Genomic DNA, 25,505 nt, shown 5'->3' on the forward strand with positions numbered 1-25,505 from the left:
TGTGCGAGTGTCTCCTGGCCTCCCTCCTCACTGCTGCCTTTCCCCACATCCCCATTTGTCCTTCACTACTGGCAGAGCAGAAGCCATGCTGGCTCACAGCAAGTAGGGAATATGAAAGGGACAATGACCTTTTCTGAAGCAGCCTTTGAAAAAAGGAGATGTTCCCCAAGAAGAGAAAGGAAGAAGGGCCAGGCAGTCTGCAGGAAAAGCAGGGAGGGAGAGCATTGATGAAGCAACATTCACCAACCAAACAGGCTCCCAGGACATCAAATATGAAAAGGTTTTGCTCTTGAAGGGGAAGAAAAGCTAGAAACATTAAATATTCATGAGTGCCAGGTGTAGGTTCTGAAAGGCCTTTTCTCTTTCCCAGTCACGAGGAAACCAGGGGAAAGAAGGAAATGAAATTACACAGGCTGTGGGCATTGAAGGAAGTATCCTCATGAAATGATGCTCAAATAATGCTTCTTGCTGCTTACCCATGCCCTAGGACAACGTGGGGGGGTGGGGAGGGGGGAAGCTGCTTGGTGGAACATTGCCGGCTACTCTTGGTAGGATATCCTGCAGGAGCAAAGCCATGAGCACAACAGAGACACGTTCACCACTCCAACACAGCAGCGTGCATTGGGGGAAAAGTACATTGCAGGGATGAGAAGCAGCTGGAGAGAAAGAGGAGTACCAAGGAGTGAGTTGTCAGAGTGCTGAACAAAGCAGAAAGACAAAGCAAAGTTGCTGAGCTCCCTAGTGGTTTTAGGCAAAGCAAATCCTCTGCCTTGCCCTGGCAGCATCCCAAACCCCTTCCTGACAGGTGCTGCAGATGCTACAGTGACCACAACTCCCTCCAGATACTTGTCATCAACCCTGATTAGCCTGGGCATCACACCTAAGCAGACTCACACGGCATGTGCCAGCCTCAGGGAAAGCGTGGCAGCAGCAGTGAGCAACCAGGGCAGGGATGGGGAGGAGGTGAGCTCCAGGCAGCCAGAGCCAGCTGCACAGTGCAGGTGTGCCCAATGCTCTTGCTCTAGGTATCACTCCGTCACTTTGCCTTCTCTCTGCCTGCCTCTTTCCAGGAATGAGGACCAACAGCTGAGCTGATTCATTCCCTAGCACTAATCAGCCCGTGATCTAAATGGGGGATTAGCTCAGGAGAGAGCAAGAAAACCTGTTCCTTCCAGTGTCTTAAATCTCACCCACCTCTGAGACTTTCAAGTCCTTTCCAGCTCTACAGTGCAAGACAAAGCTAATGCGTGCAGAGCCAAAAGGAGACAGTGGTTTGAGGCAATCAATCCCTTGCTCAGAGTAAATCAGATGGAAGAAAACCTAATTCTTAGAACCCATCTCATCTGCATCATGGGTCAAGCCACCAACTGTCATTTTAATTGAAGCAAGAGCAAATCTCTTCCCCATCAGCACTTGTGAGTGTAGTTGGCAGGACGTTTTTCATAGTGCAGAGACTGAAGCATCATTCTGTCCCTTAGCCAGGCCACTTGTCCAAGTAAGCTTTCTTTCCTTCCTCCCCCACTCCAGGACACATGGCAGTTCACCCAGCTAGTGTGGGGTTGGCAGGATTTTCCTGTGTGTGCTCCTTTACAGGAATTTTCAGAACCGAGGAAGCATTCCAGCAGATAGACTGTATTTCTGCAGAAAGCACACAGAGATGCAGCTTTTTTTTTTTTTTTAGCCAACTCCTGTAGTTAAAATGATCTCAGTTTGTGTCCACAATGCAAGCTGGTGCTCCAATTTATGGACCTTATCACTGATCCTTTGCTGATACAAGGCGTACCTGTCATTTCACCCATTGCAGTCACTTACATCAGCTAAAATGTGGGGCCAGGCCTCTACAAAACACCGATCAGCTATGCATGCAACAGCAAATGCACTGCCAAGTTCATCATTATTATGACCCCCAGTTTCCCTCACCACTTAGATCCTTTTCATTTTGCTGCATTCCTCTTAACTGAGGCCTCCCTTGCAAACACATGTCTAAGTGAGAGTGGCTCAGATGGAACAGCCAGTGTGCAGGTCCAGATGCCTTCTCCTCAAGCTGCAAAGCCAGCCTCACTCACATCGCAGAACATCCCCCCTTGCTTTGCACCAATGCAAGAGGGAGTGGAGAAGGATGGAGAAGTGGGCCTGTGAGAACCTCATGAGGTTCAACAAGGACAAGGGCAAGGTCCTACAACTGGGTCAGGGCAATCCCCGATTTCAATACAGTATGGGGGATGATGTGATTGAGAGCAATCCTGAGGAGAAGGACTTGGGGGTGCTGGTGGATGACAAGCTTGACACGAGCTGAGAATGCACACTTGCAGCCCAGAAGGCCAACTGTATCCTGGGCTGCAGCAAAAGAAGCGTGGCCACCTGGTCTAGGGAGGGGATTCTGCCTCTCTATTCCTCTCTTGTGAGACCTCATCTGGTGTATTGTGTCCAGTTCTAGAATCCTCAATATAAGAAGGATGTGAAGCTGTTGGAACAGGTCCAGAGGAGGGCTACAAAGATGATCAGAGGGCTGGAGCACCTCCCACACAAGGAAAGGCTGAGAGAGTTGGGGTTGTTCAGCCTGTAGAAGAGAAGGCTCTGAGGAGATCTTATAGTGACCTTCCAGTACCTGAAGGGGCTACAGGAAACCTGGGGAGGGGCTCTTTACAAAGGCTTGTAGTGACAGGACTAGGGGCAATGGGTATAAACTGGAGAGGGGCAGATTTACACTAGACATAAGGATAAATTTCTTCACCATGACAGTGGTGAGGCAGTGGCACAGGTTGCCCAGGGAAGCTGTGGCTGCCCCATCCCTGGAGGTGTTCAAGGCCAGGTTGGATGGGGCCTTGGGCAGCCTGGTCTGGTGGGAGGTGTCCCTGCCCATGGAACTGGATGATCTTCAGGGGCCCTTCCAACCCAAACTATTCTATGATTCTATGTCCAGATGGCTGGCCCAACCCAGATTAAATGAACCCCACAGAAAAACAGGTCCTGCTGACAGTATGAGGTAGTGAGAAATCTTAAGCTAACTCCACTACTGCTACAGACGTATATATGAAACACAGGCCTTGCTCAGAGTTTTCCCATAGGAGATATTTAGGTTTAGGGGTTTTGCACTTGCAGGTTGTCAGCATGATCCGTAATTTAGGAGCGCCACTAAGTTCCTCACCAACATCCCACTGTTGCCTAGCCGGCATGCAAAGCTTTCTGGCATCTCTGGCTCAGACACTTCATTCCGCACAACCTGCTGATGACCTAATCTCCAATTATCCAAATCTTTGTTACTCTTCATATTGACCACAAAAAATATCAAAGCATGACATTTCCATCCCTTGTAAAGCTTCAGCTAGTACAAAAAAATGTTGTTCATTTTCTTAGTAGCATGGGCACATCAAGCCTCACCTTGGTTCAGTGACTTCCTTTAGGATACTGAGTCAAGTTCAGGCATTAAGTGTCCTCAGTCCTTATTTTCAAAGCATTCCTCAGCTTAAGTCTGAAGTAGCAAAAAAAGAGACTAAAGCTCCAGGAAAAATCTGTTAGTCACAGCTTCACCCTGCTGGGACAACAGAGTTCTCCAGAGTATGTCTAAAGTGCACTGATGTAAAAGAAAGAGTTCTCTCACGTTTTCTCTGAGGCTGTAGAAACAATTCTCCTGGGATCCAGGAACTAGCACCACCCTCACTGCTTTTCACTCAGAAAGCAAGATGCTTACCTTAGATGGATCAGGTCAGGGGAATGCAAGCATCAAAAAGAAAAGGAGGAAGAGATAAAAAAATATACCACTTACAACACTCCTCCCAGCACGCGCTCTGCTAAAACAACCACTAAAAAGAGAGTGCAAATGAAACCTGAGACATGCTGTTTTCCTTAGAGGAAAGATGAGAACACAAACACATTGGCACCGCATAGTCACGATGCTCAGCACACTGCCAAAGGGGGGTCAGGTGCCAGAGGCAGGGCTGAATCTCAATATTCTGAATCCCTTAGAGCTTGTCTTCCTACCTGCCCATCAAATGTCATCAAGGAAAGAGGTCCCTCCTAGTGAAATTTAGTACACAGACATGCCAGCAACCATGAAAATTATAATTCCTTTTAACATGATATAAAGCAACAGGGCCCACGGAGCCCTGACTTCGCTCACACTACAGGTAGTTACTGCCACTTTTCTTTCCTGGAGGCCTGCAGGGCAATGAAACTGGTAAGGGGGCTGCAGAACAAGTCTTAAGAGAAGCAGCTGAGGGAAATGGGGTTGTTTAACCTAGAGAAAAAGGAGGCTGAAGGGAGACCTTATCACTGTCTACAACTACCTGAAAGGAGGCTGCAGTGAGGCGGATGCTGGCCTCTTGTCCTAAGTGACAGGTGATAGAACGAGTGAAAATGGCCTCCAGTTGTGCCAGGGAGGTTCAGATTCATTATTGTGAAAAAATTCTTCACTGGAAGGGTTATCAGGCACTGGAATGGGCTGCCCAGGGAAGTGGTTGAGTCACCAACCCAGGAGGTATTTAAAAGACAGGTAGATGAGGTGCTCAGGGATGTGGTTTAGTAGTAGACAGGTATGTTTGGACTTGATGATCTCAAAGGTCTTTTCCAACCAAACGATTCTATGATTCTAAGAGCTATAGAGAAACAGACCCGGTGTTCATCAGAGGGTAGTAAGGATCTCTTCATAAAGGCAGGGTTTTTTTCAAGAGTATCAAGATGTCAAACTAAAAAAAAATTCTAAGCCCTGTCCCAAAATCCCTTGTAAAACACTAAGAGAAAAACACATCAAGGTCAGGGAAAATTATCTTCTCACCAGGTTACAAATAATGCCAAAAATGAACTGTGGCTTGGTGGGTGAGTCTCTAGTCTCAGCTTCCAAACCTTTTGCAGAAGGTAGGTAGTCTAAACAAATTCGGTGTAGTCAACTCAGTCTCAAGCTCTCACATTTCTCAGCTTTGTCCAAGATGCAGATGATCCAGCACACAAAATAGTTTCTCCCTCATGGGCTGGAGCCTTACCAGCCCTCTAGAGGGACCAGAGAACAGAGCTATGCCAGGTGCCTTGAAGTAGCAAGCCCAGAGATGAGGCTTCCTAATTGCAGACCTGATCTCAGGGTTACAGTGACCTCAAGAATGAGGTCAAACTCCAGAGCATTTACCTTGACACTTAAACGCTGACATCCCTGGAAAAAAAGCCTTGATCCATGCTTTGCTGTGATCCAAACAGAAGAAGACATCACAGCTCTGCAGCAGGCTGCACTGTATTAGAGATGCCCTTAGCCCAGCTAAGGTCCACGAATAGTAGCACAAAGCTCATCCACCACAGGTTCTCACATCCAGTATGTGCCGCCTTAGCATGCTTGGTAGCCAGAAAGTCTGTGACATGAACATAAACAGACACAGGCAAAGGTCTCAATCAGGAGCCCCTTCTTCACTCTCTTGCCCTTGCAAGCTTTGGGCTGTTAAGTGACCTTGTTTTGGAGAGTAATGCCAAGTGTCAGATCATTTCTGAGAGAGGTGTCTCTCTGGGGGATTGCTGTCGTTCTGTTCTTTTCTCTAATACTGAACATCTAATAAGCAACACCTACTACCACCTGCTACTGTCATTCATTCACTCATTGTGTCATTGTTTCCCCATTTATGACTGCAATGAGAACTGCATCCACTTTCAGCAATAACAATTAAAAACATACAGTGCCAGCTTTTCTTTCAGAATTGCAAGGGTCACTCAACAGTTGGGACAAAAGGTAACTCCAGTGCCATACCTGCAAGCCACTTGCCTCAGCTCTATAAATACCCTTAAGTTCTTTACACATCTCTAGTGCTGTGTAAGTAGGACAGAATAATGCAAAATATTATGTAAAACAGTGTTAATGCAACTTCTGGTTAAGATTTAAGGGAGCTAATTTCCTCTTGCTGTCACTAGCATGAATCATGTTTCTTTCCACTGCAGGCAGTGACATGACGTTTGGTGAAATGTGTGCGAGAAGAAGAATTTGGCCCGAAATATACAAAGATCAAGAAATTCAAGGTTATAGTTGTAAATTGCCCTGCCTACACACACGAAGTGTAATTTACATTAGTGTAGTATGACATTATCTTTCACCCCATAATACACTGTCATTATTGCTCACATTTCCATGGTATCCATTGCTTGATAGGTCCCACGGGCCAGATTTTGCAAAACAGCTCAGCTCCCATTTAGACAGCAAAATACGTGGCTGGGCTTTCGAGACAGCTGTGTACACTGAAAAGCTGAACTTGTTTGAACAGGCAGAAGAATTGCTACAATGGGAGCTGCAAGGCGCTCAGCATTTTTTAAATTCTGGCTGTGCAGGTTCTCCTGGAGGAGAAGGAGAAATAAGGGTGCCAGCAAAGGTCTTTTCATGATTGGTTTCAGCTTTGGATTTTGATTTTTCCAGGCTTGCTTTACTTCCAATAACACAAACTCCGAAGTGCTGTTGCTTGTGATTTGTATCAGAAGTCTTGGGATGCATGTCATAAACCTTCAGGTGTGAAATCTTGCTATGGTTTGACAGTCTTTGATCACAGTATAAAAAAAAAAAAGAGAGAGAGAGAAGTTTGTATTCCTAACTACTACGGGAAGAAAAGAGGACTACAAGACCCGAGTCACAGGTCTAAAAGCCTAAAAGCCACGGGAAAATAAAAACAATCTGTGATATTTTTCCTTTTCCTTTCTGAAATCTCATGGTTTTAAACCCATCTGACAACTTAACAAGCACACAATTGGTGACTTTTGAATACCTGTGTATAGCAACAGTGAAAATGAGCAGACTGGTTCAGACAAGGAAAGATAACTTTGTTCCCATGATCTGTGACCACAAAAAAAAGAAACTAAGCAACGCATGGTACAAAACAAAGCATTATGAGACCTACATTTCCTGCACATCAGTGTTTCCCAGGTTCCTGCCATGATGCTATATTTACACAGAGATATCATTTTCTTTTTGGTTTGGTTTTTTTTCTCCCAAATTTACTTTGATTACCCATATAAACAAGTGGCAATACATTGCACAATGTGGAATGCACACGGAAAACAGCACTGAGATCAGAAAAAAGGCAAATAAAATTGGAGCCCATTTTCGGTGACTGAAGACTTCCTCCAGCACTACAAGATGTGGGGCTGTTACAGCCCGCTCAGTTTGTTGAAAAACCCCAGAGAAGCATTGATTTGCAAACCCATCCAACAATTTGAGAGTCAAGAGACTTTTTTTTTTCACTCTAGTCCTTGCCCTTGTTTCAGTTTTGATTTCCTCCCCTTCTCTCCTTCCCTTCACCCCTACTTTTTCTGCATTATCCTGCACACAGAGGCTCATTGTGTCTTTGCATTCTATACTGGGCAGGCACTGTCGCTTGTCTCTTGTGCGTTTCTCCTTGAAACCCTGCTCCTTCTCTGCCCTTGTCTCTATTGATCCTCATGCTGCTCTGCTCCCCCTCACGCTGTTTCCCTGTACCCTGAAGACTCCTGTCTGAGTTAGGGCTCAACTGACTTGATAAAGAACTGCACACACAGGAAAGCACAGCTCCAAGTTAAATTTCTATCTCAGATCTGTCCCCCTCACCGAAGAAAAATATCCTTTAATGGCCTGCTCTGTGCATAAATCACATTGCTCTCTTCAGTGCTTTGCTCCACTTGGTTAGGAGATTGGATTGGGAAGGGAGGACTGAACTTGACCCCATTGGTTGAGTCCATCCCGCACTGGCTTTTCTCCATCCTTTCACTGCCTGCCTGCCTGCAACAGAGCCTACACAAAGCTGGCAGTTTCATCTTCAAGTGCATCTAAGTCTCAAATAGCCTGACCAGAGGAAGAAAAGGGCTTTTTTAACCTCTTTATTTTTGTGTATGGATGCTGCGACAGAACATCACTCCTGTCCCTGCACTAACCTGCTCAGGACTATGGCTGCATGTAGATAAATCTGTGTGTGTACACGCTTGCACCTGGTTGTATGTGTGGTTTGTGTGTCGCCCTCATGTGATAATAAATATTTACAGAGCAGCTTATATGAAGCACTGTGTATAGGATACGTTTAGATATTTGGAAAATACAACAATATCTGAGTTTCAGTTACCATTTCAAAAATAAAGCCATGAGGGGAAAAAACGTACCTCCAAAACAGTCCAACTGAATAGCACATTTTTGAAAGGGACTCAGTGGTAGAAGAGAACAAGCAAGTGACAGTCCTCTTTCATAAAGACTGAAGTATCTAAAGCAAAGACTCTGTAGGGGGGGTGTCTTAGAGGAGGAATCTCATAATCCCTTTGCATTTCTAACTGCTAAGGCAGGACTGTGCCCATCAAACACGCTTGCTTTTTTTCTGATCTAGCTGTAAATGAGACTGCTTTACAGCCTAATATATCTCAGTCAGAAGCTAATTTCACACACGCTCATCAGTGAAATTAGTTCTTCAAAAACACATTTAGAGAAGTAAATGTCATCATTTTTCCCTCGTGCCAATGTGGGTTTCATAGCCAGACCACTCTTTCTCAGGCACTTTGGTGCTTATCACAGCACCAAACACAGGTCGCTCAGTGTGTAATACTGATTTAAGGCAGACATATAAACACAAAACATCTGCTTTTCCTCTTCCAGGGTTCAAGTGCTTCAGACTATTTTTATATTACTGCTTTGGTCTAGGGAGCTGAAGGCAGAGCTAAGAGTGAGGAGATGTCAGTTGTATTCCTGAGTCTGCTGGTGACACTTGCTGGGTCCCATTCACCTGATCTGAAACATGAGGGAGATTAAACTAACAAGCCTTGATTTATACCTCTGGGATTGTAGAAGAAAAGTAGAAAACTCCGCTCTATTTGGGCCCATGGAGCTACTGTAATAACAATAATTAATGAAGGAAAAATGACTAAGTTTTTCCTACACAGCAATTTTACTAGCAAAAAAAATGCTATTTCCTTGAAATAGAAACACTTCAGTGTTGTGATAGTTACTGAAACGTCATTTAGAAAAAAAAGGACAAGAGGAGAGGAAAACATTTTTATACTAGAATGGCATGGTTGAGGGTTTTTTTATTTTTAAACTTCTTTGCCATGACAAAGTATAGGGACAAAAAATAAAAACGACCAGCAAATCAACTAAAATTAGGCAGAATGAAACCATATTAAAATGGATAGGAAATGCTTATTCTTGTTCTGACTGAGAAAAAAATACATTTAGGAAGAGCAGAATTTCCCACAAATCTGAAATTCTATTTTCTGCACAGCTGGTAATAAGAATATAACATTTCTAATGCCTATACCTCCACAGAAGTATTACTGCACTTGCACACCAAGCATTAGCACACATATACACTTTCTATTCAATAAAGTTGCTATGCAACACTCTGCAACAGACTCCTTCACTTCCGTACAGTGTGCTCAGCGGAAATAATCTGCTTCCAAATGGTGAATCAGTTACTAAATTGTAAGTGGAAACTGGAGGACATCAAACACTATGTGAGGACTCTTCTCTGCCTAAGACCAATGAGACAAGAAAGAGGAAACTGAAGAAAGATTTTCTGCTCCAGTGTCAAAAAAAACCCCCAGAAAAACAAAAGTGAAAGAAATTCAAATTATCAGAAATAACTGATCAAAAGCAGGCAGAAATAAAACAAATCCAGCCTCCTCCCCAAACCTTGTCCCTTACCATGAGAAGAAGGGATGAAAAGGCTAGCAGAAAAAAATGATGTTTCACCTAGCAACCTGCCTCACAATTGCAAAAAGGCAATAACAACAAATGGATGTGGAATTTCACCTCAAGCCCAGGTAACAGACTTGCCCAGAGCAGAAAGCAGCTACCTCTGACAGAGATCCAGAGGGTATTTTTTTCCTCTTTATGTTTGTTTTGTTTGACTTGCAGTGCTTGTCACACCAGCTCACTGCCATGGAATTGAATCACATGGTAATAGGACCAGAACAATCTCTAATTTTTTGTTTCGTGCATTTTCAAACAAAGCTTGAATAGACATTGTTCCTGGGGCTGTAGTCAGGAATGGAAGAGATAAGTAGGAATACTAATGAAGGTGTGATACATATTACAAAACTAGGGTGCCTGATGTTTTCTCTAGTACGCTTCACAGATGACATGCGAATGAAGGAATGATCAGGCAGGAACCACAAAATTCTTCATCCAGAAGTGAAATCCAAAATGGTCAGTAGCAGATCCTGCTGAGAACTGCAAGAAATGCAATCAATTGCTGATAACCAGTAGCTAAAGAACAGCTCTAATGCTGAAGCAATAAGGTTTGAAATCCAGAAGTGTCTCATGTGAGCTCTCGTCCCTTGGACAATCCAATACTTACTTTAATTCCATGGTGCCTCTTAGCTGATTGGAGGCTGGAAGGACTTCCCGTGGCAGCAAGTTTTACAGCCTAATTATGAACTGGGTGGAGAATTACTTAATGGACATTTGCCAGCTTTTGGTTATACTGGATGGCCTTATCTTCTTCTGTTACAGTTCAGGTAGGAAATTAGATTTGTCTTTCATGCTATACATATTAAGAACAGCACACACAAATATCATTTGTCAGCTACTCATGGAATACTGTTTCAAAGCCTCACAAGTCTGTAAAGAAGGGTTTTCAGTAATGTGTATAAAATGAACACAGCTAAGTAGAGTGTAGACATATGCAATTTGGGCATTTAAACTTTAGCAATACCCACTTGCCAAGAATAAAAATTATGTTTATTTAACTTATTTTAAAAGCAATACTTTTTTCCTCTACCACATTGCTACTGTTTCAATAAAGTAATTCTGAATTTCCTCCCTCCTAATTTTCTGGCATAGTTTCTTTTTTTTGCTTCATGTAGTATGAAAACTTCTCTCAAATTTCTCTGGAAATTTCTCACTTCAGTATGTAGACTTTTGAAACTGTGGCTGATTATTAGAGTGTTGCTGTTCTTTGGGCGCTAAATAATCTACCCAGACAGACCACTTCAGCACTCTTCCCCTCATGCAGTAATCACTCAGGTTCCTAATCACTTTGTCCATTCTCCTGATATTAAACTGCCATTATTCAGCCCATATGGCCAGACTCCTCTGTGAAAATCGGTCCCTACCTAAGCAGCCACATGGAAGCTTTTGAAATAGCCACTGGGCACATTGTGTCATCGCAACCTTCTGAATACGGACAAATATTCACCTTTGGGATTAATCTCCTTGCCTCTTCCCAAATATCTCATGCTTCCACCAACACTTTCGTCTCCCCTCCAACTCCTGCTGTCTCATTCCCACTTGGTTTGCTACTACCTGCAACACCTTCAGCTAGTATCATCAATACATCTCACTAATAGACTTTCCTCTTGCTTTAGATCACTAATGAAGAGCTTTAAAAAGACATTAAAAAAAAGATTTGTGGCCAAAGGTCCCATTAATTATGTTTGCTGTACCCCACTAGGCACCTTCTTCCAAAGCAGCTCATTCCATTTATCACAAGCCTTTGTTTATAGCCTTCTCACCAGTGTTCAACCCACAAGTCAGTGCTTCCTCTCTCAGGGAAACTGATTTCTTTTTATTTTCTTTTCTAAATTAATGGCAGGATGTCTTTCTTCTAAAATGTTCTCTGCATATAACCACAGATTTATGTAGCGAGAAAGATACATAAAGGTTTAACCACAGAGTGGAAATTAAAACAGCATCAATTTCATGCAGGTAGAGTTTTATACTGATAAAAGAAGAAGACAGACGTTGTCATGGCTGGGACAGCCAGGGAAAATTCAACAGACTGTGCCCTGCAATGGTCAGGTGAGATGATTGAAAGCATCCCTGGTGCCTCCACAAGAACAGAGTGGCTCCATGGCATTGCTTATATTGCTCCTTCCGGGGCAGCTCCTATCAATGATGGGGCAACTCCAGCCCTTCTTTTAGGAATAAAACAAAACCTCAACTTTTTGTCAGTCAAGCTTTGCTCCTGACCACTAGTGTACAGCAATTAACACTGCAGACATCTGCAAGAGTCAGTTGGATGTAGTTCAAGATGCTCCCACTCACCAGCAAGGTGAAATCTACCCTGGTAACAAGGATCAGCTTCAAAGTGAGTTTTGAGCACACACTTACAGGACTCATTATGAAGCAGGGAGGAAAGAGGGCTGCATAACACGAGGATGGTGCTGCCCTCACACATCCAGCCAGAAGCTTGACAGAAAGGTGAGCTTGCCATGCATGGCCTCCAGGCCACCTCCTCTCTGAAGAGATGCTTCCCCCATCATACCCTCTTGCAGTGTGAGAAACATGGACACAGGCTATTGGAATTGTTCTGCTGACAGTCAATAGCCAAAAGGTTTTCTTGGCTCTCATCTTTATCACTCTGTGATGGACCAGTTAAATGCCTGGGTGTGCATTCAATGCCCAAACTACATTCTCCTCTGACTGGTGCCCTCTTGCCATGCTGGGCACACAGGACTGTGCCTCAGTTCCTTCACTACAGCTTTCAGTACCCTCTGCCCGTGGCTATAGCCCAGGAATAAAAATACACCTAGGAACAGGGACAAGAGCCCTTTGTGGAAGGGCTTTGCATGAAGCCAGAGACCCTGAAATCCACCTCCACAGTATGTTCAAAAAATAGGTGGCATAATGAAAGTGACTTTGGGCACAAGGAAAACATAAAATGCGGACGGGTAGACTGACTGTGCAAACTTCCTCAGATCCAGAAAAGAAAAACAAGCATTTGAGCTCGAGAGAAGGATTAGGAGAGCTCTGGCTAGGTCTTAGCCACTGCAGACAGCCTGATTAAAGAGATTAGGGGGAAGAGCAAAGAAACTTCCTGTCATTCTGCAAGACAGAAAAACTTGCAGAAGAAATGACTGAAGTCTCACAGGGCTGCATGTGGCAGCTGCTGTCTTTGCACAGGGGATAGCCAGAAACATTAGATTGACACAGCAGACCAAGTTCAGTGCTCCTGCAACTCTCCGACCCCAACAGCATGCAACTAGCCCTCCAGTTCACTTCCATTCACCTGGATACAACCACTGTGAAGCCTGAGCCACCTCCATCAATGTTTCCTGCAAGTAAATACTACTGGCAATGCCCAATTACTTGCTCCAGGTTCTGCAGGGAGAACAACAGTTCAGCACCAATAAAAGCAGCAAAGCACAGCAAAGTGGCTGGTGTTGTCCCTATCCTCTGAGATGGGAGAAGGCAAGGGCTGTGGAAAGGGCACCAGTACAGAGCACGTGGGAGCAGTGCGTGTTTGTGCCACATCCCCCAGGGCTGCAGCCTGTCTGTAGTCTGCATGCACACCGGAGCTGGGGAATGTATCTCAGACCTGAAGGGTGTCAGCAGTTCAGCTGCTGATATATCCAGGCTCATTGCAAAGCCTCAGCAACCCTATGCCCAGTGGCGCTCAGCCCTGTTCATACACACATGCCAGCTTACAGGGGAGGATGGTCAGCACAAAGGGGGAGTACCAAGCACAGGGTGAGGAGGAAAATAAAAATATCTGCTCCCACCAGCCCCTTAACAGTAACGGCATGACAAAATTTCAGATGAGAGGTTCTGGAAGAGTGTATGAAAGCCTAAGCAAACAGATTCTCCCTGATTCCCCTGGCTTACTCCTCTCCAGACTTCATACATATCCCTTTTTGACCCTACAGGCTGTAATGTCCTTCACTAAGAGTGAAGAAATCCCCTTCCTTTACTGCACATTGCTCAGCTTCAGCTCCTGAGCCATCATTATGCCCCTACAAGAATGATGATCAGAGCAGATATGCTGAGAAACTGTAGTTTTCCTGCCCATTCAACACCTCTTGGCTCTGTGATAGCAAAAAGCCTGCACACAATGTGCAGCAGCCTGCACTCCATTTGCACCTGAACCCAGCCTGGAGAAAGCCAGCACACACATCCTTACTGATCACATACTCCCCTCAACCCGAGCTGAGCAGATGTGAGAGGGAAACATGACTTACTAGGCACACGGTTGATTGCTTTCAGGGGTCTCAGGACACGAACGGTACGGATTGCAGACAGGTTAATGTTTTGGAGATCCAGGGAGTACTCCACCATCCTGCAGAAGGGGAGAGAGAGATAGAGGGGGAAAAAAAGGCTTTAAAGCAATCAGAAATCTTTATTTGCGTCACAGAATTGTCATTTCTTTGTTGAGGATTTCTGGAAGTCATGAAGACTAGGTCTTTGAGAGTCTTTGGAGCAAAGCTGAAGTCTCCGGGATCAGGACTGGAGTCCATTGCTCCTCCATGTAGAAAACTCAGCCTGTCCATGGGACAGCAGCAAAGCACAGAGCATTCAGAGTGTGTGCTATGAGGATGCAGACCAGGAGCTGTGATAACACTTACCTGTTGCAAACATCAGGAGAGGAAGGGGCTGCAAGATGATGGCCCAGCGAGGATCATGTGCTCCTGGGGAGGGCATGCACGTGGGCTGGACATTTCTTACGTGGCGAGGAGGAGGGAAGCTGTGCTAGCCAGTTTTACTGAGTATTACCTGCTCACAGCAGTGTGCTCCCCGTGTTCCCCTCATTTCACAGTGCAGGATGAAGTCTCTGGAGGGGACTTCAACTACCTTATTTTACCTGTCATTGCAGCAAATTGTCTACTTAGAGCAGTAACTGCTTCAGCTAGGTGGGTGAGCTTCTCCTGCAGCTATGAATCACTCCTTTTTGACACCAACCAAAGGGGAAAAGCGTAATTTTAGGACATATGCTAGACCTTAGCCTTCCTAACTCAACAGCATGCTCCCTAAATACCCTCAAACTACGAACTGCTATGACTAATGCATTGGCTTTGCTGCAAGAGCAGCAGGTACAGGTGAAAAAAAAGTGACTTGGCCCAGCATCCCTTAGCCCAGTGCCCCCCTCCTCACCCAGTATGGCAAATGTCCAGTGACTTGCCTGCCTCTTGGAAAGCACACTGAGAAACTGGATTATAATAACCATTTACCCTTGCCAGCAATTTCCACCTGCAGATCTCAAAGCGTTTTGACTAGTTTAGTGAACATAAGTGCATGAGGCCTCTGGAAAGATATGGGCTGCAGTCACCAGCTTCCCTGGGATGACTCTGATGTATAAAGAGCATCAAGAGGGTGACAAAGTTGGCAGGTGAAACAGCAGCAGAGTCAGGACAGAAACTGCTCCTCCAGAATCTTTTCTCAGATGTGAATAATGAAGCTACAACAGGCTCTGTGTTCCTTTATCTTTAAACATGCTGAAGAGATGGGGGTGGAACAGGGAACATAGACTTTTGCTACCGCATTCCTTCTCAAACAAAAAGCATCACAATTTATACAGAAAGACAAACAAGCAAAAAATCCAGTAGTCTAAAGTCCACCTAAATCCTTCTGCCCAGGCACCACTGAAGACTGAATCGGAGAGCCTAAGTAGAATTTGAGAAAAAAATGGGGTACAGCCAATTCATAAAAAATACCAGGGAGAGGGCTTGAGTGAAACTTAAGCGAAAGGTACTGGTCCTTCCAGTTATCACTCTCTTCATTCAAAAGGACCTTGAAGGGCAAATGTTTCGTTATCTGTCTACACCTTTCATAAAAGGGGCATGTCAGAGTGATAGATTTTCAAACACAATGGGGTAAACCTGTCGAAGTGTTGTGATTATTCTCTCTCATGCTCTCTTTCTTTCTTTCCCTCATTCGTTTCACTCTTCTCTCATGCACTTTTAGGGTAATTGCATGAAATAATTCCTCCTCTGAAATACAGTGGCATTCATTTACCTCCCTGGAGCTGTCAGTTCCACATACACTGAGTGCAGAAGTAGAGAGCAGGGATTTCATGCAGATATCAAAATATTCAAGCCCTGAAAAAAAATACAATCCCCCCCAAAACCCCCTCCCAAATCTAGCAACAGTACACAGATAGCCTACAGAAAGCTTTAGTGACAGGCAGAGGCTTGGGATCTGGCCAAGTGAAATTGGGAAGTGGGTATGAAAGAAGAAAGAATACACATAGAATTATAGAGGTTGGAAAAGACCTCATCCAGTCCAACGGTAAGACCAACACCACCATATCTACTAAACAATGCTCCGAACTGCCACATCTACATGCTTTTTGTATACCTCCAGGGATGACGACTCCAAAGGGATATAAATGCACAGACATGACTACAGGGTATCATGCAAACGACATACCTGCATGGTGCAGATGAACACAGTGCAACGGACCTTAAGTAAGCATTGATCAACCTTGCTCCAAAAGCATAAAGCAAGACTGCCTCATCAGTGTGTTGTCACTCCAGAATTATAAAGAACAATTGAAACTTTGGAACTATGGTTATGGGCAAAGCACTGTATGGACGTGGCTGTATTGCTCTGAGGATGTGGGTAACATTTCTTCTGACATATAGAGGCAACTTCATGACTGAAGGAGTCGTGCACTGCAGTCTGTTGTAAGAGGTACCTATGTGCACAAAAACGTAAATTTCTCCAAGCTTGGTAAAGTCCTATAGAACATCCTTTCCTTCCCTAAAAAAACCCTCCCCTAGAGCACCAGGCTGAGGTTAGACCGCTGAAGGCAAAAAAAAAATTCTTTTTTGAGCAGTAGCAGAACAACCAGAAGCATACTCTGTCAAATGCCAAACAAGAAAATAGTCCCAAAATGTGTCTAATTTCAAAAAGTGGTCATTTCTGAACTGCAAGTGACCTAACGAAAAGTCCTGATGAACACTGTGACCCTCTCAGAAACTGAGCACAGGAGAACAACAGAGGGCTAGGGCTGAGATGAAACTGGTGGACAGAGGTAACATCTTTTCTTAGACTTAGGCACACAAAATTAATTTAAAAATAGAACCTCCATTTAGCTTTGGCCTTTTTTGGCTACAGCTACGTTCCTGGTATGGAAGCGACCTTAACCAGATACACATTGATACCCGAGCTGGAATAAGATTGCCACCTACATGGCACTGTCCGTGTGTCACTGGAAAATTAATAATTGTCAAAGCAGCAAGCGCAGGTCCATTCAGATCAAGACAAACGTTACCCTAGCTGCAACTGTGCAAGCGAGCCAGCCTCCAGCAGCCCTCAGTGGCTGCAGATTTGCTACAATTATGTTCCAGTTTAGCTAGGAAAAAAATCACCGAACAGTCAATTGCTCTGCCAATGAAAATAGCAGGCTGCTCCCAAGGATGGGTCAGAGAAGGGCAATGTTAAATTTTTCAGAAAGCAACTTCTAACAAAAACGAGCTCAGCTCTAGCAGGCCCCAGGGTTTCAGCTCGCTTAGCAGTCCTGTACTGCCTACAGTTCTTCCTGGGGCCTCTGGTCTTGGCTGTAGTAACAGCGACACAGCCAGGAAGCTTAAAATCCCTGTGGATGAGTTATGCCTATGTAGTCACGTGAATTATATGCCAAACAACTTCATGGCAATTCCAGTGCAATTCTGCATTAGGGCTGCTCATTCTTGCCTTTTCGTTCCTAGTGATGGCTTTAGCATCATCTTATATTCAAGCTTCTCTTTGCACAAGGGTAGCATGCCCATACCATGATGGACTGCAGGTGACTGGGGCAAAATGAAATTCAACTGATTAGCAGCACACTCCTCCCCACCTCGCCCAGCCCCAACATTTCTTTTATAGGTAAAACTGGTGAAACCAAATGTTTCCTCCTTTCCTCTAATTAAATGGGATCTCTAAGCAACTCTGCTGGAAACTCTGGGCATTTACAGCATTTTAGGGATTGCCAGCCCAGCTGTTTTTGCTCTTATCTTTCTCCAGTGAGCCCTGCTCCCCTCTGTCTGGAAACCCTGTATGTGTTACCTCCCCAGCTTTGGGCTGTGCCTGATCTCCTGCTGGCAGATGTGGAGGTGGTGACAGGTTGACAACAAAGTCAAAAGGTCACTTCGCAAAAAATGATCAAAGAGCAAGTGGCAGCAGATTTACAGTGGGAGGTTCACATTTTCCCATGTCCGTGCCTCAAGACCTTGTGATGGTGGATTAGGTGCACAGTGCTTATTTGGACTCTCAGGTGAGCACCAAGCCTTCAGTGCTTGGATCGTTATAGCACCAGCAACCCAGGAACTGTGTGTTTGCTGAGCTTTCATAAATCAAGAGCAGGGAAACATTAAAGCTTGTACAAAATGGTTGCCTCCTTAGTAAACTCCAGGAGTTTTCTAGGTTCCTTGTCCTTGCTTTGTGGCAACAAAGGTAGCCCCCATGACCTGACCACCCTTCATCTAGTTCTCCCCTGTTTCTTGGCTGCTTTATGCATGTCTTGCTTGTAAAAGCCTTAGTTTCTTTAAGGTCCAGGGTCAGTCAAAACAGAGTCTAGGCTGTGAAAAAAATGCCTATCCTGGATGAGAGCTGTCCTTTCCCCTTATTGCAATGGGGCAGGGGGGATTGCATCTCTCCCAAGGGAAATAGTAGCTCATTTCTGGTATCACTGAAGTATTTTGTGGCCTCTGGCGTGGGTGGCTGAGTGCAGGGCATGTTAAGAAGCTGGAACTATGCTAAATCAGGGAGAAACTCCTGATTTGTGATGGAATTTGAGCACTGAGCTGTCAAGATAACTGAACTTATACAATAATTCTCCTTCCCTTGCCAGAGATTTTCTTCTTCAAAACTTTCCACATGAGACTCTTCAGGAAGGAACGGAGATTGACGCATGCACTGTCTCCACACCATTTGTCCCAAGGCTGATGCATGGTGGGAATGCTGACATGGCTGGGAAACGGGACAGGGGCACCAGTTGCATGCAGAGGGTTCATCCTGCAGAACCAGGCGAGTTGCCTGGGAGGGAATGTGCCTCTGTTTGAGCTTTGCCTCCCTCCCCACTCTCAAGGTGTCTCATCTCTGTCCTACCCCCTCTCTTTCTTTATATTCCTCTAATTCATGCCCACCTGCAATATTTCCATATCCCATTTTAGTCTACCAGTTTTTCTGTTTGCTTCTTGCCTTTCCTTCCTCTTTTTCCACTTTGACTCATAGCCTTCAAATCCTTTCTAAATCCTTTCTTTTCCCTTCCATCTTCCTTTTTATTCCTTTTGTCTCCTTCCCTACTAGTCACCTTCCTGCTTCCTCCTATGACTTAGCCTCTGCCTTGCTGATAAACATTAACCTATGCCCAGTTAAGTCTGCTCAGCTAAACACACAGCAGACCTTATTTAATAGAGATGAGAGCAAGATAATGTAGGGAACAAGTGAACAATTTATTAACACATTGACTCTGTCTAGAACCTCCATCCTATGCCAAGCCACCGGAACAGACAGCGAGTGCATGAGGACAAGAGGGCACACAAACCACCAGCATAGTAAACCTTCACTGCTCATGAGGTCTCCACAAAAGCAGAATGTCTTCATCAGCTACAGCTTGGCGCTTCTTTTGCTCCTCTGGACTTGTGAGCTCAAGAGTAGGTTTAAATCTGTCTTGGCACTCTCTGCTTCTCCAGCAGCAATGAAATTTAGGAGAGAAGAGCAATGTTCATTGCCCAGTAGCAGAAATTCATGGCCAGCATGGCTCTGTGCCAAGCATGGAAGAGCAAACTGACTACTGGATGGACGAATAAAACCAAAGACTATTTAAAATAGACATAGCAAGAATATGAAAACCATATAAAGAATCCAGAAAATTCAGACTTCTTGTTGTTGTACATGTAAGCCAAGATAATGCACTTACGTGGTGGCTGGCTAGCAGTTTCCTCACAATTACACTCGATTAAATCCATGATTAAAACAGTTCAAACATTACCATTTACATCTTCATATTTACATCTCCTCGTATCTTTATTAAATACTTATTAACTTTACTAATCTTAGCTCCTGAACTTCTATTTGATGAAAATTAGCAACCAAGAAATAATATTTAAGATTTATTCTGGAAGGATCCATGAAAAATACTGAGGCAGTATTTTGCTTATGACACAAAGCCAATATGCTTTTGTCAAACTCAAAAGCTGTCCAATTCCCCTTCTCTGATAGGGGTTTTCAATTGAAACCTAATTAACTGCAGTCTAATCAATTCATATTTCTTTGTCAAATAAATTTTGGGTTGGCACTGAAGCCAGAAACTTTGTGGATGTGACTTCTTAGCTGTAATTTTTGGCTTGCTATAACCCTCTGAACAAAGTGAAGCTTTTCCTGTTTATAGACTTTCATTTGGTCTTTACATCTACGAGCACCTGGAGTGACAAAAGCAGAAGATCATTTAGTTGCTCTCTGCTCTAAATACCTTCAGCTTCTTGGCTAACTCAGGGGCTCTAAGCCTGATGTGTACCTAGACCATGACTAGATGTGATTTAATATCTTCTGTGTACAAGAATAAGGCCTTTCTGTCCTTGGCTCCTCGTTGGCTGTCAAATCTCACACTCTGGAATTTCTACCACTTCAGAGATCTAGAACATAGAAGTCACAGGGAAAATGCAAGACTAAGTCTGCCACCTTTCCATGACTGAATTTTTAATTCTGAAATCGGCACCAAAAGTTGGAGTCAATGTCTCTCCATTTACCAAGGTGTTCATCCCCTGATATGAGCACCCTGTGTAAGTCATCCTGCAGCTTAAATCTCCCACCTGAAGTTTATGCAGTGGTGGTGGGAAAGTGATCTACACCTAAATTCCCCCACCTCTATACCACACACCAGGATGAGAGGAAAATCTCACTGCCTCTTCTCTGGCTTCAAAGACTGTGGCTACAACACACAGAAGGAGAAAAGCCGGTCCCTTCACTGTACAATGTACTCCAATGGTCCCATGTCTTCCTTCCTGTATTAATGTGCCATTCGGATGAAATTAAAAGGCATGTGCATCACTAGATCCACACAGTCCTGGCCATCTGTGGCCAGAGATGTAGCAGTGGGCAGGTTATGGGGAGAACACCCCTGGCCAGGCTCCCCCAGGGGCTCTATTAGCCGAGTCTGTGCTGTGCCAAAAAAGGAAGGGCAGGCAGCAAAATCCACTTACTGGTGCCCACAATTGCCTGGATAGAGGGGACCATAAGCACTGAAGCAACAGCAAGGAGGCAGGAGGAATAGCAGACAGCTGAACAGCTGGAGCATGGAGCACGTGTGGCGTTACAGACACCTCCTAACACCCCTTGCTAAGGCTGGATGTGCCCTAGCTTGTACACAAGAAGAGCTGTAAGCAGGCAGGAACTGGTAAGAGATTAATTCAGTCTTACAAAGAAATGGAGCTCGGAGATTTTTACAAGGTCTGCCTAGATGCTGGGCAAAAGAGGAGGACTACTGCTTCCACCCCAAGTCTGCACATGTACCATCGAACATGCACACAGAACATGCAAATAGGCCACTTGCCAGCCCCAGGACTACAGGGGGTAGTCCAGATCTGGCACCATGCCAGATCTTTCACTCTACAGCTGGAACCACATCCTTACTTGTCTGCAAAGGTCCCAAAGGATATGGCTGAAATTAAAGACTCTAAATTAAAGACTCTGGCCTCTTCTCCCAAGTGACAGGGGACAGGACAAGAGGGAATGGCCTCAAGCTCCACCAGGGGAGATTTAGGCTGGACATTAGGAAAAAATTTTTCACAGAAAGGGTCATGAGGCACTGGCAGAGGCTGCCCAGGGAGGTGGTTGAGTCACCTTCCCTGGAGGTGTTTAAGGCACGGGTGGATGAGGTGCTAAGGGGCATGGTTTAGTGACTGATAGGAATGGTTGGACTCCGTGATCCAGTGGGTCTCTTCCAAACTGGTTATTCTATGATTCTACGTGTCCCCTTTTTCCTGCTCAGAGAGCTGTGTTGTGGCCCATGCTCCCATTTCCTTCACTTGTTTGCTTGCAGCTGCAAGAAGGCACAAGTTTTTACCAGTGCATTGGGAATAGGCAGGGGCTTCAGCCAGCATGGGGCATCAGCACAGGCAGCCCCACAGCCACATCAGGGCTGCAGTCACCGACGGACCCCTCCTTAAAAACATTGTCTTCATGGATGCTCTGGCTCCCAGCTGACAGGCTATTCGGACTTTATCTTTTGCTATATGAGCACAGTTTGCTCGGTGGTGCAGGATGAGTAGGGCTGCCAGGAAGCCCCTAGCACTGAACCTCCTTATCAGCTTCTTGCTTGATGTATACTTGAAGAGCAAACCATGCAGGCATTTGCACAGACTTTGCATAGTCTGGTGCCTTTGGGGCCAGGCTTCAAAGTGCACCCTAAACAGATGAGAAGTCCTTTCAACACCTATCATAGAAAGGATGGAGTAACATCATATGGGATGTGGCCAGACATTACACAGGAAGCCTCTAAATTGCTCTACAAACCATGATGTAGTCAGCTAAATAGTTCTGCTCATCTCTTTCAAAGTTAGAGCTCATAACACTGTGAAAAGACAACTCTCTGTTGACATAAAAGATGAAAGATAGAAGAGAAAAATATCCCTTGCTAGTAGAACAAGGATTACAAAAATTACATCCTAATTGCACCATCAATTCCAGAGCTATGATGCTTAGTATTCCTAAAAAAATAATATGCAACTGCCCCCCCCCCCACCTTTCAGTACAAAAGTTTTTAACCTTTTTTTTCTTTTAATTGCTCTACAAGCAAAAGCTGATGAAAGCTTCCAGAACCTGTGAGACTGGTCCCTTGCTGCCTGGAATGTGATTATTTCACACCCCTGAACACTCAGATTTCTCTCCAAACTGCGTACCGACAGAAAACGTCAGAGTTCCTTAATAGTTTTGGAGACATGATACAAAAAGACATAAGCAGGTTTTCACACTGTGAGAAGAAAGCCAGAGGGACTTGCCAAGCTCATATGACTGAAGACGAATGAGGGGGGCTCATTTTTGAAAGCCAGGAGTCTGAACACAAGATCTGTATTTCATTTTGGGGCATGGGGAGGGGTGTCCACATTTTGGTCCTGCATGCCTGCTGGTGTTATCTTCTTTTTTAATTTATTTATTCAATAAAGGTAAATTCACAGGGTAGGGAATTAGCCTGTAGAGAGGCAAAAAATCAGAGGCAATAATTGAGAACTACATGTAACACATGCAGGGTACCACTGCCTCCTTGTTTTCATTCTTTTCTGCTGTGATTCATTTCGTTTTGATGATTGCTTTCATTTCAATATGTTGCACTTCTATGGATAGTTTTACTAGGAGAAAGTCAATGAAATAATTAGTATCATCAAGGAGAAATAAGTGAGTGCATGTTGGGGGGAGGGCTGTGCTTCTGATATTTCTGCCTTTGGTTAAGATGCTATTTAGCCTGCTGCTTGCTGGTTTCCATCTTCATCTGATCACTGCCTGGAAACACCTAATTGCTGTATTTATTACAGTTTTAACTTGCCATAATTTTATAGGAACATTCACTTGGCATCGAAGATTAGCTAACCAGGATTTTCTGAGCATTCCGCTGTTTACACTGCTGCTAATAAGTACTTAATGGTCTGAGATTTTAAAATCATAACTATGCAAATTCTGGCAAAGTCCCTGAAGAACCATAGTTAATTAAAAGCAAAGAGAAAGCAGAAGACTGGCAACACGCTTCCCCATCTTGCGAGATTAAGGCAAACCGATGTGTTTCAGGCTGTGTCATCTTTCCCGTGTGGAAGGGCACTGTGCATTGCAAGTTTTGTTTCCTGGGATTGGGCTGGCATTTGAGGCCAGGAAGCGGTGCCTCATTCTTCTGAGAACTGCCAGTCTCCTTTCCTGGGCTGAAATACAGAGGGACAAACTTGGAGCCATAAGCATTAAACGGTGGCTCCCCGGTAAGGAGCGAGTCAGTGTTCAGAAGTACGTGCGCTGATGCTGCACAGGTTTGAAACAAGCTTGGACAGACAGATTCAGGAAGCAGCATCACTGCAGATTTATGGAAGAAAGGATGCAATATCTAAAGAATTAGGAGAAGCAGAAATCAAGGGCAGTAGATAACTCAAGAGAGAGAAAGTACAAATAATAATAGTGATAGTAATATAAATCATCATCATCATCTCAGTTAATAGAGAGCATGACTTTCCAGATTCCTAGTGTGGAAGCTGCATAAAGAACTCCTGAAGAAGCAACTAGCCAAGAAGTACAGGGAGCAGGAAGAAATGTTCTGCTCAATCAACGGGGCTATCAGGCATGCCCAAGAAGGGATCTCCAGCTGTACAAAGATGCCAGAAAACCCTCTCCAAAGGCTGCACAACTAATCAGAAAGGAAAGGACACTTTGGAAAAGAAATTAAGATATCAGGAGAGCTGTGCTGCCATACTATAAGCAAAACAAGATTTAAAAAAGCAAACTTCAGAAGGTTTTCAATATTCCAGGACAATATTTACCCAGGATTATGCATTTTGACATTAATTGTTTTTCTTATAATGATATGCTATGGGTTATAGACAATTTCTGAAGATGGACAAGAAATAGTCAGCGAAGGAGATGAGGGAAGAATCTGGTAATGAACTGCTGGCTTGGCCAGCCACATAGCACAGGAGACTTGTGGAGCACTGGGCTACTCCTGGAAAAGCAGAAATATTAAACAGTATTTCACTAAAAAATTATTTTTTAGGGGACTAAGAGATCCAGACAGGAGATTGTTAAATGGGAGACCAAAGTGGAGAGTGATTAAATTAGGAAAAACATCAGTTGTTACAGACCCTCCATGTCAAGAACAAAACTAATCAAGGCACTAAAAGACATAAAGGGGAGAAAAACAGTATCATCTATACCAGTGCCAGGGGCCTGAGTAATAAAGAGAATAGAAATTGTTCATTCTATGAGCATAAACAGCCTAAATGGCATTAAGAAAGCCTGGTGGGAAGATATGCATGAAAGGAATATTAAAATCAATGTTTTTAACCTAGCCAGGGAGGCTCAAGTGGACAGAAAGGGAAAGGGAGGAACACACTCTGTCAAAAATGGCGTTTTTGAGTACAGAATCAGTGACAATTTTGAAATGAATACTTATGGATTAATTTTCTGCCATATAAGTAGAGAATTCCTCCTACATAGAGAAATGGGCTGACAGGAGCCTCATGAAATTCAACAGAAATATGCAGGGTCCTGCACCTGTGCTGGACTGACCTGCTGCCTAAGGACTGATGTGTAGTGGCTCTGCTGAGAAGGATCTGTGGATCCTGGAGGACAGTGGACAACACATGGCACACGCAAGGAAGGCTGGTGGCATACCAATCTGCACTGATAGGAGTGCAGCCTGGGGGAAGGGATTATCCCCTTTACCTTGCACTTGGTAGATCACATCTAGACTACCACATTCAGTTTTGGGACCCCCAGCAGAAGAAAGAGGCTGATAAACTTGAGGAAGTTCAGTGGAGGGTCACTAGGATGTTCACGGGCTGGAGCACTGTGAGGATCAGCTGAGGAATGGGGGCTTGTTCAACCTGGAGACAAGATGATTTTGGAGGGACCTAACAGTAGCTCCCTGGTACCTGCAAGAAGGTCAGTAAGGAGATGAAGCCAGGCTCTTCAGAATGGTGCATGGCATGAGAAAAAGACACAATGGACATAAATCCAAGAAGGGAAAGGAAGTTCAGAGTAGTTGCAGAGACAAATCAGCAGTCGGGGGCTGGGACCCAGAGAGGCCGTGCAGTCTCTGTGGTGATTTTCAAGACCTGACTGGACAACTCTGAGCAACCTAACCTGAGTTTGTTGTTGATCCTCCTTTGAACAAGGAGACTGGACTGGAGAATTCACAAGG

At 44.4% G+C, this 25,505-nt stretch overlaps 2 protein-coding genes across 7 annotated transcripts in view; both read right to left on the reverse strand.

Annotated features, from left to right (window-relative positions):
* The window catches only part of MIEF1 (mitochondrial elongation factor 1), a 269,067-nt gene that overhangs the window by 74,327 nt on the left and 169,235 nt on the right, over positions 1-25,505 (reverse strand). The window lies entirely within an intron of this gene.
* The window catches only part of CACNA1I (calcium voltage-gated channel subunit alpha1 I), a 93,145-nt gene that overhangs the window by 60,130 nt on the left and 7,510 nt on the right, over positions 1-25,505 (reverse strand). For all 6 annotated transcript variants that reach the window (XM_069855250.1, XM_069855241.1, XM_069855258.1 and 3 more), the window contains one exon: positions 13,873-13,970. In XM_069855250.1, coding sequence (XP_069711351.1) covers positions 13,873-13,970 — 98 coding nt within the window. The remainder of the gene's footprint in view (positions 1-13,872; positions 13,971-25,505) is intronic.

The sequence above is a fragment of the Phaenicophaeus curvirostris genome, chromosome 1 (genome assembly GCF_032191515.1).
Source record: "Phaenicophaeus curvirostris isolate KB17595 chromosome 1, BPBGC_Pcur_1.0, whole genome shotgun sequence".
NCBI classification, from domain to species: domain Eukaryota; kingdom Metazoa; phylum Chordata; class Aves; order Cuculiformes; family Cuculidae; genus Phaenicophaeus; species Phaenicophaeus curvirostris.